General features: G+C 43.6%; 1 protein-coding gene and 1 long non-coding RNA gene across 2 annotated transcripts in view; one reads left to right on the plus strand and one right to left on the minus strand.

The window, feature by feature from the left end:
- The window catches only part of LOC147236772 (uncharacterized), a 74,817-nt gene extending 58,129 nt beyond the window's left edge, over nt 1–16,688 (minus strand). The window contains exons 1-3 of the long non-coding RNA XR_015108806.1: nt 16,619–16,688; nt 14,883–14,930; nt 4,051–4,189 (exon numbers count right to left, since the gene is read on the minus strand). This is a non-coding gene — a long non-coding RNA (uncharacterized LOC147236772). The remainder of the gene's footprint in view (nt 1–4,050; nt 4,190–14,882; nt 14,931–16,618) is intronic.
- A 99-nt stretch (nt 16,689–16,787) lies between these two features.
- Nucleotides 16,788–18,405, plus strand: part of LOC147236773 (sprouty-related, EVH1 domain-containing protein 2-like) — a 33,374-nt gene continuing 31,756 nt past the window's right edge. Inside the window, exon 1 of the mRNA XM_086173960.1 lies at nt 16,788–17,039. Within this exon, the coding sequence (XP_086030086.1) occupies nt 17,014–17,039 (26 nt within the window). The 5' untranslated portion in view covers nt 16,788–17,013. The remainder of the gene's footprint in view (nt 17,040–18,405) is intronic.

Here is an 18,405-nt window from a genome sequence, read left to right on the forward strand (position 1 = left end):
CACCTTGATAAATGTAGAATTACTGCTATGCACTTCCACCATACTTGAGGTTATGCGACTAAAACTATCCTTGTACAGTAGTCGGCCAAATCAGTAGTTTTACTTTTAATATTTGCCATTCAGTTCACTGAGAATTCTAAAGCACATTTATTTTTATTAAACTTCGGCGCTGATCTTTATTTCCCCGACTGATACTCCACATCGTGGTGCTTGTTTTAGGATTCCAAAATTGAGTGAAACTTCGGGGGAACTTTCTCTTTCCGTCCGCGTTCTTTCTGACACACATTAATATTCATCGCTCTGGTTTAATTTGCATTAATGAACCCACTGGTTTTAAATGGAGACATAAAGTATTATGATTGTTTAATCCATCAGTGTCTGTCGGGGGGGGGGGGGCTCCGACTGAGATTGCATTTTTTTTTAATTTTTTTTTTTTTTATATAAAACCCCTGGAGGGAAATATAAAGATAATTAAAGGTGCTTTTTATTGATCACTTATTTATCTATTTCAGTCATTTTCTCATCGCCCGCCCGTGATTTGTTTTCTCCTTTGGATCCGTTCCCTTCCTCTGAAAAGACTATTTCTGCCGGGCGAACTTTTTTTGTTTTGTTTTTTTTGTTTTTTTTGGGGGGGGTTTTGCTGGGTTTTGCCGGGTCGGATTTCTGACCTGCAGCCTCTCGACGTTGTCGGTTTCGCTTGGCCTTACAAATATAGCCGGAATGAATAAATACGGCCAGATAAACAGGCTTCTTGTTATTATCTAATCATGATGCAAAACCTTACACTTTATTGTCCGCCGAGGCTGAGTTATTGTCCGTAACCCAAACAGGAAGAAGCCAAAGCCGTATTCTGGCCGCAGAGACTGTAACTGTCACCATCTATCACCTGGGTTTATGGCGACGAGTCCATGTTTAACGGCATGAAACCAGCGACACGCTGTCCACCCCGCGGGAAACACAGATTAGAGACGCCGTCAGCCTGAAGGCCGGTCAGAAATCCACCGGCTCAGACGCTGCATGAAGACTCCACACACACACACACACACACACACACATGCCGCTCTGCGATGATCTTACAGGCCCCGTGTGCAAAATGACGAGGTGATTTGCAAAGTGTGGGATGTCACTTCCTGCGACGGCTCGGGGGGCGTCAAGGAGACGAGTGAAGTGTATTTTGTTTGTGTTGGTTCCTTTTTTTTTTTTTTAATTTTAGTTCTAAGTTGGAAGATTATTGTGATCTTGAAATATTAAAATAAAATTATATTTATTATTTTTCGCCGCTCAAAATAAATGTCACACTCACGGAAGCCGGTATCGTCTCGAGCAGAAGTCTCATTAACCAGGTAAAATAAACATTTATGAAAATATTTTCCAAATATTTATTTTTCATTGTTTACTGACAGTGATTTTTTCGCAATCTATTTATAAAAATTCAGATCAAGGTTACGCTACACGCTCTGAAAGCCCAAAGCTCAAAATGTTCAAAATGTGTTCATTCTATAAATAATATTTAATTTTCTCAGTAGCACTTTGTGGATTTCATAAGCAACACGCTACAAAGTGTAAAGGTAATAAAAAGCAATATATACAGTGGTACCTTTATTTTAGACGTCAAAATTATTTGCGGCTCCCAGTGTTTTCTTTTCCATGGAAACCGAGTCCAAATGGCTCTTTGGGTGTCAAAGGTTGCCGACCCCTGGTCTAGACGACGGTCAATCCATTGGCCGAAGCACAAAATAACTTTTTTTTCCTATCCTTTAGCTCGTATGACTGTATGAACAGTCCATATCCAGAACTTTCTGTGGGTCGAATACCGAAAGAGGCAAAGAAATTGCGTTGGAATGGGTGGAGAAAAGTGTTATGGGTACGATAAGATAGTAGACGATCAGCCGGAATGAAAAGAAAGGTGGACAAGACAGCGGTGAGACCGGCGATGCTGCATGATCCAGAAACCATGACGACGGCCAAAAGACAGGAAGCAGAGCTGGAGGTCGCAGAGGTGAAGATGTTGAGGTTCTCTTTGGGAGCGACCAGGATGGAGAGGATCAGGAATGAGTCCATCAGAGGGACGGCACATGGTAGATGTTTTGGAGAGAAGGTCAGAGAATAGTCGGGTCACGGACGGAGGAGGGAGAGTGAATATATCGGTAGACGGATGCTGGGATTGGAGGTCAAGAGAGACGTAGTGAAAGAGGACATGAAGTTAGTAGGTGTGAGAGAGGAGGATACAGAGACCAGGGTTTGGATGGAGAAGGTTGATTCGCCCCTGAAGGGAAAAACCAAAAAGGAAAAGAAGAAGACCGGAGTCCTGACCCGACTCGGACCCGCAGCTCCGGGTTCACAAAACTCCCGTTCGGCCTGGGCTCGGTCTCGGACCCGGCCTGGACCCTTTCTCGGGCGCATCCCGAGTGAGACCCGTCAAGTCGCTTACGCCGTATCTTTTCCGTAGCGAGGAGGCGCGTGAAAATATGAGGCTCCTCGTGGGAGACGAGGCTACGAGGAACAAGAGAAACGAATGACCGGATGACTTTTTGTGTCCCACATGAACTTCACCGTTTCCAAAAGCCTACAAGTTGCAGAGCAGGAGGCCGCTTGAGAAGAAGCCTTAAAAAAAAGCGAATAAAATAGGGTCCTCTTAGGGTTTAACTCCTCATCATAGGGATCATGCAGGGCTGCTGCAGCTCTTAAACTTCCGTTTATCTGCTCATGTTATGTTTCAGCACCAACTGGATGAACAAACAAACAAAAGCAGAAACTAACCTCGTCACAATCCTCCTTCCCAGAAAGAGAGAAATGAGAATATTTCATTACTTTCCTCGGCGTGGATTTAGTTTTGTTTTTGTTTTCCAGCATCTCACTGGCTTTACTTTTTTTTTCTTTTCTAGATATATACAACCAAAGGTCCTGGATGCAGATGAATATCACTTTCATTAATTAACTTACTCAACATCGGTCAATTTCTTTAATTTACGGAACTAAAGTTTTTATTTATCTGGTTAGTCTTTGTTTATTTTTATTTTATTTCGTTTTTATCTATTTTTATTTTATTTCATTTTTATCTACCTCAACGCCCATCATTTTATTTTATTTACATAACTAACGTTTTTATTTATCCGGCTAGTTTTATTTCTTTTTAATTTATTTCGTTTTTATTTAATATTATTTCATTTTTATTTCATTTTTATTTATTTCTTTATTCTATTTAGTTTTTATTTAATTTTACTCTGCAGTCCTTTCAGCTATACCAAATTTTATTTCATTTTTATTTAATTTTACTCAGCAGTCCTTTCAGCTGTACCGTATCTGCCATGAAATTAAACGCATTTTATATATCGCTGAGTTGGTTTTTTTTTTGCAGATCAGACAGACGGGCGTCTGACATCATTTACAGATATTCCAGTGGAAGCGCGTCGGACACGTGACGGCGCAGGTACTTCGGCAGCTTCAGGAAGCATTCGCAATTTGGAAAACAAAACAAAAAACCTCTGTTCCGAAGATATAAACATCCCTTATCTCCACGGGTAAACCGCCGCCATCGCTCCGTTTCCTGCCCCGAGCAACCCCGGCTCCCTGCCTCCTCCTCTGGGGAGCCTTTTCTTGGCAAACAGGGCTGTTTATTTTACTAAAACAGAGCCTTCACTTCAACCGCTCGCTCTAATTAAAATGTTGCAAAAGCGTTGTGGGCTAAGCATTTTATTTAACAGCTAATTGTGCTGACGCTGGGGACCGGGATGTTTTATGCATACACTTTCCAGGATCTTGGGGAAGGAACACACACACACACACACACACATGCACGCATGCAGGAGATCAGTTTCTCATTCAGCGGTACGATGAATGTTAAAGAGTCTGGAGTATCGAGTTAATCAGGGGGAATCCTGCGGGGGAATATCAGGTTGCCTTTTAACACGGGAGGATGCATGTATGATTAACACGCGGCTCCCCGTCCGACACCGCCGAATAATTGTCTTGTTTACCAACAGGTGTTTTTAATCTAGGCAGGAATTAACAGCGGTGGAGGAGGCTGTCGTTCCAGAGGTAACAACTTGCCTTTCTTTCTGTCGGCGGCTCGCGTCTTCCTAATTTTTCCAAGTAGACGAGCGGCGGATCTGGGGGGGAACAGGACGTTCCAGATGTTTTATCAGTCTGTTGTTGCGAGCGCCATCTTCTTTTCTGCAGGCTGGACAAACTGGTGAAAAAGGTTGAAGGAACGTTACAAGATCCGGAGCGCTTTGACTGTGGTTTTTATTATTGTATTACTTTTTGTATTTAAATTTTTCTTACTTTATTGTTTTGGGGGGGGGTTTTTTGGATGTTTTTTGGCTGCTATGACAATTTACTTCCCCCGCCGTGCTATCTGAAGATTGTCTCAAAAAATTAGAATATTGTGATAAAGTTCTTTATCTTCTGTAATGCAATTACAAAAACAAAAATGTCATCCAGTCTGGATTCATTACAAATCAAGTGAAATATTGCAAGCCTTTTATTACTTAAATATTGCTGATTATGGCTTACATCTGAAGAAAACTCAAAAATCCTATCTCAAAATATTAGAATATGATGAAAAAGTAGGTTTTTTTTTTTTTTAGAAGATAAAGAACTTTATCACAATATTCTAATTTTCTGAGACAGTCCTGTATCTATTCACGCTCTGAAGGTGCCAGATCATCTCTGATCAATAGATATCCTGAAATATCCTGAGATAAACACTCCCTGTCACGGTACAGATCAGGAAGCTAACTGCTGTAGCTCATGGGGTTTACACAAATATGAAGAATCATCATTAGATTCATGTACATTTCTTTCTTTCAAACATCTCATTTGATTTGCAGGAGGTTTTGCTGTTTCCTGACCCTCTACTGAGCTTCCTGACCACATGTGGAGACCAATCGGGGTCCCGGAAGGAAGCCGCTCTAAAGGTTTCGTCCCGATCCGCCCACGGCCCCTCGGCATTAGCATAACTTGCTAACTGACGGCTAGCACATCTCTGAAGGCACCGTAGCCGCCATCCATGAGCATGGCGAGACTTTATGCGGGGCTGATGTCGTTGCCCCGGTAGCAGCAGGCGCTGGCGGAGGCTCGGGGTGGTTAAAGTAGAGCCGAATCCCCTCCCATCCCACTTCAACCTGGCTAAGTTTAGCATTTGTTCATCACCGGTCGCGGCATCCACTCAGGTCATGTGACTGTTTAGACTCCCTGCAAACTTTAACCCCGAAATTCAGGGCTGCGCTCGTCATCGGAATAAAAAAAACACAAAAAAACCCCTCCCCCGACAGGAAGGCTCCGAAACCCCGTGGTAAAGTCACCACGAGGAGAGAAGCGCCGTGCGATGCTTCTCAACGCTACTTATGGTAATTGACTACTCCCATCATTTTCTCCATTCTGGCTCTGAATTTAATCTAAAAGTGAAACGGAGACTGGGAAAAAGAAGAGGCTGCAATTAATGAATTGACAAATAAAGATCATGCCAGTCATGCCTTGGGGGGAATAAATCTGCAAATCAGCTTACTGCTGTCAGTAAAACCTACTCGGGAAGACTTTCCTCTCTAATGAGAAGCTGAAAGCGTTGATCTGAGATGGTTTGAAGGGAAGGCGGTGCGGCGAGGGGGGTCTTTGTGAAAAGAAAAGCCTTGCTTGTAATATCTTTTCACACGTCAGCCTCAGACTGATGGGTTTTTGCAGCAAAGGTATTTTAACATCCGATTTCGACAGTTTTGCGGCCCGGCTGGGAGAAAGCGGGGTGAAAATGAAAAAGGAAAGTCAGGCTGAAACTTGCGAATGGATGGCGGGTTTGGGTTGTTTTTTTTTTCCCATCTGTGTTTTTTTTTGGGGTTATTTTTTTTAATCTCACCACTTGCTCCCTGTTAGTTGGAGCAAAGATCCCGAGAACACATCGCTCCCTCCGAACAGGTGTGGTGATATCCGAGTTAAACTAGAAAATTAGAACTCTGGAAGGTGTCGTATCTTGGTAGGAGCAGCTTTTCCCCCCCTCACACACCCACTGTGAACCAGGATTCATCCAGTTGAATGGACCTGGGAATAAACAGTCCTAGACCAGACGCCTCAGATGGTTGGGTGAAGAGCGGTCCATGGGGAAGGACCATCCCAAAATCCACCCTGTGGAACCTCTGACATGGATTTGTCGGAGGTCCCGCGTCCTCTAGCTGAGAAAAGAGCTTCCCGACTGAAAAATTCACAGAAACCGTCATACGGAAAATATGTCTGCATGAATATTTCATCGGGGATTTCAGTCAAACCCGGTCATTTTAATGATGTGAGTCAACAGAGTCTCCGGTCTGCTCCGACCACGCCGGGGTTCCAGAGCGGTGCTGCCTGGAGGGGTCAAAGGTCACAGCGAGCGGTGTCCGGCTTTGAGTTTTCACCTCAAACGCAGGATATCTGCCTTCGCTTGCCGCGCGAATACATCAGCTATCCTCAATTACCCCGGTCCTTCGACGGGTCTATGTTTTTTTTCTTTCCTGTATGTCTGATTTTGCTAATTTGGCTGTCTCCCTCCTTGAGAATTCAACTCAGTAAAATAATGACCCTGGAGGCTCGATGCACACAGCTCCGCAGCCCGTTGAATTAGCAAGCTAAACCAAAAAAAAAAAAAAAAAAAAAAAAAAAAAAAAAAAAAAAAGAGGCGGCACTTTCTCCAGACGCGTCCCAGCTGCTCCTACAAACACAACCGTTCTCTAAATATCCGAGAAGAAGCGTTAGTGCTAGCTGTTAGCTTAGCAGGCGACATCAGGAGACGCGGCGACAGACACTGCCATTTGACAACCATAATTAGCACGCGTTTACAAATATGGTACAGAGTCTGTCAGCGTGAACATTAAAATACTAGATCTTTGAATTGTATTGGTGCGATTGCAGGTGGAAAGCGATTGGTAAATCAATGCCCCGATTCAGATTCTCCGCGGCTTCCCGACGGCGTCCGAGGAAGCAGAATGAAATACATGGCTGCGTCCAAGGCGGACTGAACGTCAGCTCTGAGCTGCTCCTTAAAACCCCGGCTCTCCTGCCAGTGAGCCGGGTGGCACGGCGTCCTATTTAGGGAAGGGTTAGCCGGGATTAAAGGGTGTTTCTGTCACTCTTATCTAGTGTTTGAGCACTTGATCACGGAGGCATGCCCTAATCCCAACATCGATGCAGTTCCATCAACACGCTCTCCAGGAGCGCCCCGCCAACAAAGGGGCTGTTGGAGCTTGTTTAGATCCCCCCCCCCACCTCCTCCTCCTCCCCATTTCCAACACACACACTAAACCTTCACACATGCACAGAAACACACGATCCCTTTTTAAGGGACGCTGTGTTTCTGCTGTTGCTTGCTTTGATAGCTGATGCCAAACATCTAATCTTGTAAACTTGTTCTCTGCTGACGGACTCTGATTCAAGAACTGTGAAGTGTGTGTGTGTGTGTGTCTGTAGTCATGTTTGCATGCAGGTCTGGGTTTGTTTGGAAATCTAAGTGGGAGATTAAGTCGGGTTGGTTGATCACCAGTGGGTTTGTTTACAGCAGGCTTCAGAGCGAGATGAGAGGCTGCTTATGTCAGATCTGTCATGAACAATTGCAAATGTTTGGCTTTTTTTTTTTTTTTTTTTTTCGCCCACAGCCGTTTGATACATATTAAACACACAGACGGTTGAAGAGCTCATCCCCGGCAGGAATCTCCAGATACAGGTTCCCTGAGGCCGGGACCCTCTGGTGGAAGCGCTTTTAAAATAAAATCCCCCCCCCCCCCCTTCCCGCCTGCATTTGTTTAATTACTTTTTTTTTTTCTTACCGATGATTTTCCAAATCGATCTGCATGAGTGAGTTTGTAAGCAATCCCATGAAACTTTACTTCTAAAATGTTCCTTGGGATCGGCAAGAAAGTACCTGCAAACCGTGAAATAATTGGAAAAAGTACCTCAAGGTGTGGAAAATGCCTTTCTAAGCTGGTCATGTGACGGGGACAACTGTTTCAGACTCTGAAAAACTATTTTGTTTTGGTTTTTTTTTGCTATTCTTATGTAAAAATAAAAAAAATCACCTTTGCTTATTTTGTTACATGTTGATTTGTTATTACACAAGCAAACTTTGCAGAAAATCAAAATCTGAAAAAAAAAAAAGAAAAAAAAACAGCGAAAATACGCAAAGAAATGAGCTTATAATATTAGAGAAAAGGAGCAATACATTAATGCAATATGTTGAAGGACATTTCTTTAAGAGCTGGAAGAAGTCATCATAAAATAAATCCAATAAAGAGTATAGCAAAGTACATTCAAGACCGATCGGAGTGTTAAAGAAATACAGCACAGCTTGAGTTATCTTGAAGCCGATGTATATTTAATTAAGGGTTTATTTTGATTTTTTTAAGGCTGGCGGATCCGAAAAGGCAGGGGGGGGCGGAAATCTCCGTCCGTGGCCGAGGACGCGGAAATCCAGACTCAAGAGCGAGCGAGCGAGCGAAAGGAGGATGCAACTTTGATAATAAAATCTACATGTTTTGGAAAAGAGGATAAACGAATTGCGCCGATGAATTAGATTTTAAAGTCGAGTAAAGTAGCGTCTGCCCTCCTGGAACTGCGTGTCCGAGATACAGACGCTGAAAATGATCAAATGCTGTTTTGCCTCGTGGGCCGTCGAGCTCTCTGACAGGACTGTACATCATAGCCCCCCGTGACTTATAATTGCAAGTGACTGCTCTATGTTTCTCAGAAGCGGCCGAGTGTGTGTGTGTGTGTGTGTGTGTGTGTGTGTGTGTGTGTTTTTTTTTTAAAGGAGAAGTGTTTCGTTTGCCGTGGATTCTCTGGGAAACTGCCGTCGTGCAAGCAGAGGTTGGAGCCGCGGCCAGGAGACGGAGTCTGGATCCCACAGCCATTACTGCGCCTACTGGAGCCACCGCGCCCGAGCGGTCTGTGTGTGTGTGTGTGTGTGTGTGTGTGTGGGGCTGTGTAGTTTCAGCCACACAATCATGAAATGCGTAGGTATTATGTGAGTGTGTGTGTTAGTTAATATCATACAGTGCGTTTTGGGTTGTTGACAGTTACTATCTGCACTTAATGTAGAGATGTGTTTAAAAACCAGTTGGTTCAAATAAGATGAATTAGGTTTGGTCATTAAGCTGCATGTACCACGTGTGTGTGTGTGTGTGTGTGTGTGTGTGTGTGTGTGTGTGTGTGTTTGAACATCACTAAGGAAGGGTCATAGTTGAAATGATACAGCTATAAATCTCGGCGATGCGAGCAGAAATCTGGAGCCGCCACTCTGGAGAAAATCACAGACTAAACACATACGACCTCGGGGCTGACCTCTCACACACACACACACACACACACACACACACACACACACACACACACACATACATTCTTCAGCTTATATAAAATATAAAAAGAACATATGTTGTACATTGTGGATATCCATGCACTCTATTACAACTGAAATAACACACACACACACTTGTATATATTCATACATACGCACACATATATTTATATGTATCCACACACACATATATATAATTTATATTTTTTATACACATGCATACATAATTACACATAAATATATATGTACGTACATATATACACGTATATATATATATATATATATATATATATATATATATATATACACTGCTCAAAAAAATAAAGGGAACACTTAAAAAACACATCCTAGATCTAAATGAATGAAATATTCTTATGAAATACTTTGCTCTTTACACAGTTGAATGTGCTGACAACAAAATCACACAAAAATGATCAATGGAAATCAATTGTATCAACCCATGGAGGTCTGGATAAGAATCACACTCCAAATTAAAGTGTAAAAACAAACTCCAGGCTGATCCAACTTTGATGTAATGTCCTTAAAATAAGTCAAAATGAATCTGTGTTGCTTCCTGAGTGGACACTATGATTTCACACAAGTGTGATTGACTTGGAGTTACATTGTGTTGTTGAAGAGTTCCCTTTATTTTTTTGAGCAAAAAATATATATATATATATGTAGATATTTCTCCAAACTTATGTTTACTGTTACTAGTCCATATTTTGTTAGATTTCTCTAACAATAAATTGAAGCACATCTTGAACGTCGTCCCATCAAATTAAATCCTACGCAGATTTATCAAAACCGGGAATAATCAACACAAAATTACAAACCTAATCCCAACGTTCTTAAAAAAATTAAACCAATAATACCAAATATCTGCAGATAGTGTTCTGTTAACTGATTACATAAATAGCTATTCTGCTATAAGTGGGATTGACTACACTTATTAATAACATTTCCCACAGCAACAGTCGCCCGAAACCTTTAATTCTTTGTACACCAGCTTGTAATGGTTGTATGTTCCTGAGGTCCTAGTTTGATTATTTTTGCTGACAACCGCTTTGTCTGTGCTATTCTAACAGAATAATCACTATAATTTTATATCTCTGGTGTGATTCCTTACACTGTTTGCACAGCACATTATCTGAGAAAACCACAGCCGTGTTGGTCACAGGATGCTACAAGAAGCCGGTGATGTTGGGTATCGGGAGCCGTCGACCCGGAGGTGTATTCAAATTCTGAACATCTAAATGAACGCGTTCATTCTCTTATTTACTCCTCATGCAGGGTTGGACTCGGCAATCAGGAGGGGCGTTTTCCCGCCATGACGTCGACGGACAAAAACCCACAGATGGTGTCTCATCCCAGTGTCACAATAAACAACGTGATCATTGAGTTTACTCTAAACGTCCCTGCTGATGATGAGAAGGGCCCCGAACTCATGTTTTTATTATTTTCCCACTATTGATTTGTAACTTTCCCAACTAAAAGAATTGTTGTGTTTACAAACATGTCGCAGACTTGAGAAGAACACGAGAAAAAAATGGAGTAAATATTAAGAAGAAGCTGGGACTTCGAGAAGTCTGTCGCTGTACTTCATTCGTGTTTCCGAAAAGGTTGTTTTTATTTCGGGTATTAATTAAATGTGACTGTATTTCATGCTGTGTTTCTCTGTAATTTTAAGAGTGCTCTCCAAAATGCTTTCAACTGATGCTAAAACATGCTGGGAGCAAATTTACCCCCCTTTGAGGAATTATGACAATATTTTCACTGAAAATGTGACTTATTCACAAAGCAACGCGCTCCTCCGCCCCAAATATGAACCGCTTCTCAGAAAGGGTCAGGATAACTCCGAAATACAGATTTCCTCTTTTGTAAAGTCAACTATCTCCCTAATAATGCCAGGAAAGCATACAGGTGAATCAATAAAACTGGAAGTAATGTAAATATATATACATGCATACATAAATATACATATAAATATATAGACACACACACACACACACAAATAAATATATACATACATACATACATACATGTATTCTTTTATCCATACATAGATATATACATATATACACACGCATATACACACACATGATATATATATATATATATATATATATATACACACACACACATACATACACAGATACACACACATATATAGATATACACATATACACACACACACACACACTTGTATACATATATATATATATACACATACATTTATATGCTTTTATCCATACATACACGTATACATACAGACACCAATACACACACACAGAAACATACATATATATATAGAGAGAGAGAACACACACACATATATCTACATACATATGTATATATATACATACATACATACACATGCACACGCACATATCTATATATATATACACACACACACATTTATATATATATATATACACACACACACATTTATATATATATATATACACACACACACACACACACACACACACACACACACATACACAAACATAAACGCACATGTAAAAAATGACGTGAGCATTCAATGACATGAAAAGCAACCTGAAACCCTTGTTTGTGAGACTGTATCATCTTTACTTTTCCTTGACTTGTGGCGCTTCAGTAAACACTTTGTCTCTTCTGAGCATATGTGTGTGTGTGTGTGTGTGTGTGTGTGTGTGTGTGTGTGTGTGTGTGTGTGTGTGTCTCCCCCTTCTGGTACACCGCAGTGGTGCTGCTGCTGGGAAGCTGCTGGTAACCCAAGCCCAAGTGACTCCCATTTGCCCTCAGAACCCCACAAGAACTGTTAATGTGACCTTTGACCTGATACCACACACTGGGGCGACCTCATTTATCACCTGGATGTTGAGTGTTGTGATAGGGGGACCCGGGGGGACACGCCGGCGGGGGGGTTGTTGGTGGGGTCATTAGCGTGTGGAGCGGCGCTGGTTTGAGAGGGGTGCAGGTTTTGGGGGTCTCCGCCATCCCGAAGGGAAAGGAAGCTTTTATGTACAAAAGTTACAGACAGAGAGACGCTGTCTGGTTTGATGTTGATTGGCTGGGGGGCAGAGGGCGGGGGGGCGGAGAGGTCAGGGAGTCAAGCCTGATGAGTGCTTTGTGATACTCGGGAGGGGGGGGGCATGGTGCGGTGTGGTTTGAATTAGAGACAAATTGAACCCTGTAAAACAAAAAAAACCAAGTACGCAAATTTACTACATCAGAGGGATGCGGTGAAAACAGAGGGCCGAGAAAAGCCCTTCTGCCCAAATATATCACTTTTTTCTATTTACGCTCTGCATCTGAAGTTTCTCTCCTTTAACTCCCCACCTTGGAGCTTCCAGCGCTGCATCAAACTTCCATTGAGAGTTTTTTAGTTATGATTTTTAATGTGAACCACATCCAGGAAAGCGGTGCACCAAGGGGCTCACTACTGCCCCCTTGTGGTCAGAGCCGGGAAGGCATGCAAACAAATAATTCACCGGTGCTGCAATTACATAGGGTGAACCTATCTTAACCCAGAAAACACACACACACGCGCGCGCGCACGTATATAAAGTGGAGTTGGGAGTGGTGTTTTTTTTTATATGCTGCTGCAATGTTAGGAGTTAAAACAATTATATTTGCTTCTTATGAATACCTTTCTCCTTGCGTCAAGGGTGAGTTTGTGTTTCATCCACTAATGACGAGATGTTGATTCTGTGTGTGTGTGTGTGTGTGTGTGTGTGTGTAACCATTACCTGTTTATATACACAAGGAACTTTTGAATAAATGTCCCACTAACACCCAAAGAGGACATTTCTGTTGCATGAAGTGCCCACAAAATAATAAACTGAATATTAGGGCGGCGTAAGATTACAAAAACACACGCGCACGTGCAGAAAACACAAGGCTAAATGTCGGGCCGGGTGAATTTTTGTTTTGCAAATGTCAATAAATGACCCCTGATTCTTCAACCGTCTGAACCTCGAGCGGTTACTGCCTGCTTCTTTGCCTCCGCCATGTTTTGAAAACACATGAGTCATTTTCACTTTGTCGCTGTGGAAAACACACAGTCACTGCCAGGAGCAGAGGGAACGCACACCGACTTACCCTCAACACTGTTTACATGGTGCTTGTTAACAATTAAATAAGAGATTTAAAAAAAAAACAACATGGAATTACATCCTGCATTTTGGTCCACACATGTTTCTTCTGTTCACAAATATAGAGCTTAAACATCAATGTATATTTTCCTAACCTCTATTTCCAAGGACTTGTAATTGTACAACTGGATATTTGCTTATTTGGTGACCTACGACCGGGGTTATTGGATGAATTCTACAGTTGTTTTTCCGCATGGGTGTGAAGCAGCACAGACTACGAACAAATCCACAAATAATGTGGATTCATTTTTAAAAAGCGCAAGTTCACGTTCTGATTTTTCCTGTGCTTTGAAAGTCCTAGAAGTACTATTATGCACATAGTGAATATTGGTTTTCTTGATCGTTTTCGATCGCAAGGAAAATTCTCAACTCTTTCCAAACTATTGTAACATCTACAGTTTGACTGACGTGTTTAGTTTGGCATAGGTTTTAGCATTTATGGATGGAGCTGATGTGACAGAGGAGGCAGATGATTGACCCCGGTGACCCCTAAGGGGTGCAGCCCATAAGAGGAGGAGGAGTGGTTGCAAATGAAAATGAGTATTTTGTACAAAAACGAGTAGATAAACATAAATGCGGAGAACAAGAGCTCACACTCATCCATCTGGTTGCCATGACAGCAAGATAAAGTATGAAGTAGCAGGTGAAATCCACACGATGGCGGCGCTGAGCCTCAGGCCGCCCTGTTGACCCGCATTTTGTAATAACAGTGCATTTTGTAATAAACGTCCAAAATGTAACAACTTTTTAATTTCATTTTGTAATAAAGCCGCATTTCATTTTGTAATAAATTTTGCCGCATTATGTAATAAGTTATTATATATTGAGAAGATTATTACAAAATGCACTTGCAACTTTTTTATTTTCTAGGAAATGTAAAAATGTAATAACATGGTGCATTATGTAATAACAATTCTAAAGCATAAGTTTGTTAATTGTATTTTATTTTACTTAAAAGTATTTGTAAAAGCTGGGCCCATTATTACTATCACTGTATTAGCCTAGTAGCAGTACTTAGCGATTACTATCGGTACACTATTCAAAGGTTGCATTAACAGAGAATATTCTATGAATTCCATGTTATTACATTTCCTAGAGAATAAAAAAGTTGCAAGTGCATTTTGTAATAATCTTCTCAAAATGTAATAACTTATTACATAATGCGTCAAAATGTATTACAAAATGCGTTGGGGCAGTTTATTACAAAATGTGGCAGTTTATTACAAAATGAAATGAAAAAGTTATTACATTTTGGACGTTTATTACAAAATGCTGCTCAACACGCCCTCCTTCTTTGAGAGTCATGGTGTGATGACGAATGTCCATCTCAGGTAAATGATGTCAGAATCTACTCCCGCCCAGCTTCCAGTTTATGCGGGATCCTTCCCGTACGCACTTAAGATGACCCAATCAATTCACTCGCTCACCTGCACCGGCGATCCGGATCACCAGCCCCGACATGCAGCAGACACCCCCTGGAAACAAGACAAGACAATATTAAGGATTATTATCGGTTTGGAATTCATCTCTACATGTTGCTGTTGAATGAAGGAGGAGAAAAAAAATGATCAAAATATACAGAAATAATGTGAAAAACTGGTGAGTTTTTATGATATTCACACACACAAACACACATTATAGAACAAAATATGACAAAACTATTCTAATACAACACTACTGTATGTATATTATGCACACAAAAAATGCTAAGAATCATGTTGTAAACAGTATATATATAACATTATATAAGGATGAGGAGCACCTTTCCAATACTTCCATCAGTGATTGAATAAAGAATAGTGAGCCTCACAGTCGGTTCTCGTAAGCTCTTATTCATTCTGGCTGATTTGACTGTAGCTGCTGACAAATTGTGACGGTATTTACCAGTGCTTTGAAAAACCCTCCTGCTAATGAGCAGGAGTGTATTTTCCAATCAAAAAAATAAATTAAAAAAAAAGGGATTCTCACCCGTTTTTTTTTGTTTTTTTTACAAAAGTACAGGACAAGCATTTGTCCCTTTGAGGTTATTTTCAAGAAGATTTTGACAAGAATCCACCACGACCTGAGACATTCCTTCGTGATAGTGCAGTATTTTCTTCTGGAGTTTTAGGAAACGTTACTTCTTCCAAGAAGTGCAAGAATTCTCTTAAATAAATAACCTCCCCTTGGCACCTCACTAAATACATGTATCATCATTATTATTATTACTATTGTGGAAAAGGCTGTATATTTGTATGGAGCCAGAGAGGCCGATAGGGGGCAGCACAGGACCGGAGATCCCGCGGAGACCCGCCATTGTTCCGCCGTGGAGAAACAATGCTGCGGCAACAGTTGGGGGCAGAGGGAGGAAGAAGAAGACGGAGAAGAAGAAGAAGAAGAAGTAGTGGCCAATCACGTGACTTCCTCTCACCTCGCGAGATCGATAGGTGGTTAAAAAAAAGAAAAAGAAGGAAAGAAAAAGGGGGAAGCATCTGGTTCACCTCAGCAATGAGATTATCTGAGACGGATTACCAAAAAACACACACACACACACACTCCAAAGACATTCCCCTCTTTCATTGTCTCTCATGAATCCTTGATCATGGATTGAACTGATTATCAAATCGATATCCGTGATAGAGAATCGATAATCCGCCTTGATTGCTTTTTAATCCATCGTTTTAAAAGGGGGGAAAAAAAAACAAGAGTAACAAACAGACAAGGGTTTCCGTGAATGATTTAAAGAAAAGCAGGAGGTGGGGGTCATGTATCTATCAGGGGCCCCCACAGGGGCCGCAACCCCGGGGCCCCCCACCGAAATGTGGACCTACGTCACCGCTTCCGCCCAGCGCCCTCCTCTCTCTCCCTCCCTCCCTCCCTTCTTCCCTCCCTCTCTCCCTCCCTCTCTCTCTCTCTCTCTCTCCCGGCATCTCCGGAGCTCCTCTGCAGCCCGCAATCCAACATGGAGTAGAGAGTGGAGGGAGATGGGGCTCTAGCGGGGCCACCCCTCCGGATCACGCACTTTTCCTCCAACGCAACACTCCGAGCGGACGGCTGGGGGACGCGGGTCGTGCGTGTGCGTGCTAGAGAGTGTGTGTGTGAGAGAGAGAGAGGGAGTTAAACAGAGTGTGTGTGTGTGTTCGAGGAGGGAAGAGGTTGGATCCGTCCGTCCAGGCGACGCTACCTGCTTGACGGCGATGGTGCGTTAAAGTCCCGCAGGAGAGAGAAGAGGACGAGCCGAAGAACCGAGCCGGTCGTTGGAGGAGGAAGAGGAGGAGGAAGAGGAGGAGGAGTGGAAGGGGTGGAGGAGGAGGAGGAGGAGGAGGTGGTGGTGGGTGGAGGAAAAGAAGACCGAGGAGACCGAGGAACGGCCGGGGGAAGGCGAGCCGAGCGGCCCCGGACACACGCACAAAGGCGCGGGGCGGCGGGAGGAGGAGGAGGTGCGGGGCGGCGGAGGAAGAGGAGGTGCGGGGCGGATTTATGCGGAATCGCAGACGGATCCAGCGGAGCCGCGGCGACAGAATGACGAGAGAAAAGTATGCAACCGCCGCGGAACGGTACCTGGGCTAGGACGAGAAAATGATAGAGGAAACACACCCGAACGAGTGAGTACACACACACACACACACACATATATATATAAACGCACGGAAAGCCGCCGGGTGGTTTGCAGCCGAGCCGCGGTTCCTCGGCCGGAATGTGCAGCCGCGGACCCCCCCCCCCTCCCTCCCGGGACCTCTATCCCAGTATTAACCGGTATTATCTCAACGCACACGTTGGGGGAGGTGGGGTGCATCGGTATTGACCCCCCCAAACAAACACACACACACGCACACACACACACACACACAGGAGGGTGAGGAGGAGGAGGGGGGAGTGAGCGTGGGTGGATCGGAAACATTTTCTGAACGGAGAGAGAGAGAGAGAGAGAGAGAGAGAGAGAGAGAGAGAGAGAGAGAGAGAGAGAGAGAGAGAGAGAGAGAGAACGCAAACACTCCCTGAAAAGTTACACCTTGTTTCTTTTTTTCTTTTTAAAAACACGCACGTACGCCAAAGAATGGGTGGAGGAGGAAGAGGGGAGGGGAGGGGGTCGAAAACTACAAACCCAGCTCAAAAGACCCGTGTGTGTGTGTGTGCAAGACGGCCCCGTCTGCGCATGTGTACAAGTGTGTGCGTGTGTGTGTGTGTGTGCCTCCCAAACGAAAGGGGAAGTCTCGCAGGATGTGAGATATCCGATACGCCTCATCCGCCATCTCTTTCTGAATCGCGCTCATTTGCATAGCAGCACCGGAGCCCCATTCATAAAAAAGCAAGAGGTTGTAAAAGACGGAAGGAGAGGGGGTGGGGGGGGTTTACACGCGTGTATTTTATTTTATATTCTCGGTGTGTGAGTGTGCGGGGGCCCTTTCGTGGAAGCGGCCGGAGCTTAAAATGGAAACGGGCTGATATGCGGCGGCGTTGATCCGGGACAGGTGCGCCCCGCGGCCGGCCGCGGCCCGCCGCCGGCCTCGCCGCCGCTTTCACCGCCTTTGTTCCAGCGGGAGATCGTGATGCGCTCTTTTGTCACTGGTGTGTGTATGTGTGTGTGTGTCTGCCGACCCGGGCCGGAAGGCCGAAGGGCACAGGGCCGGCCGTGGGAGGGGGGGTGGCGGCTGTTTGCGCCGCGGCGGTGGCGTGACGCCGGCTCATTCATAAAAGCCGTCCGGCTCCGGTCCCTCCCCCAGCCGAGGCTCCGCGCCTGCACACGGCGGAGAGACAAACGCCAGTGCAACACAACAAAAGGCTGAGTCTCGGTGTGTGTGTGTGTGTGTGTGTGGTGTGTGTGTGTGCAACGCAACGTCACTTCTAACGTGATGTGTGCAAACCGGATGTTACCTAAAATAATCCCCACACCAATGAGAGATGTTACTCTTTATATTGATCTGGTGTGTGTGTGTGTGTGTGAGTGTGACCTCTGCTGACTTCTGAACC

The sequence above is a fragment of the Fistularia commersonii genome, chromosome 2 (genome assembly GCF_037954325.1).
Source record: "Fistularia commersonii isolate RoL2024-O1a breed Wild chromosome 2, RoL_Fcom_v1.0, whole genome shotgun sequence".
Taxonomy (NCBI): Eukaryota; Metazoa; Chordata; class Actinopteri; order Syngnathiformes; family Fistulariidae; genus Fistularia; species Fistularia commersonii.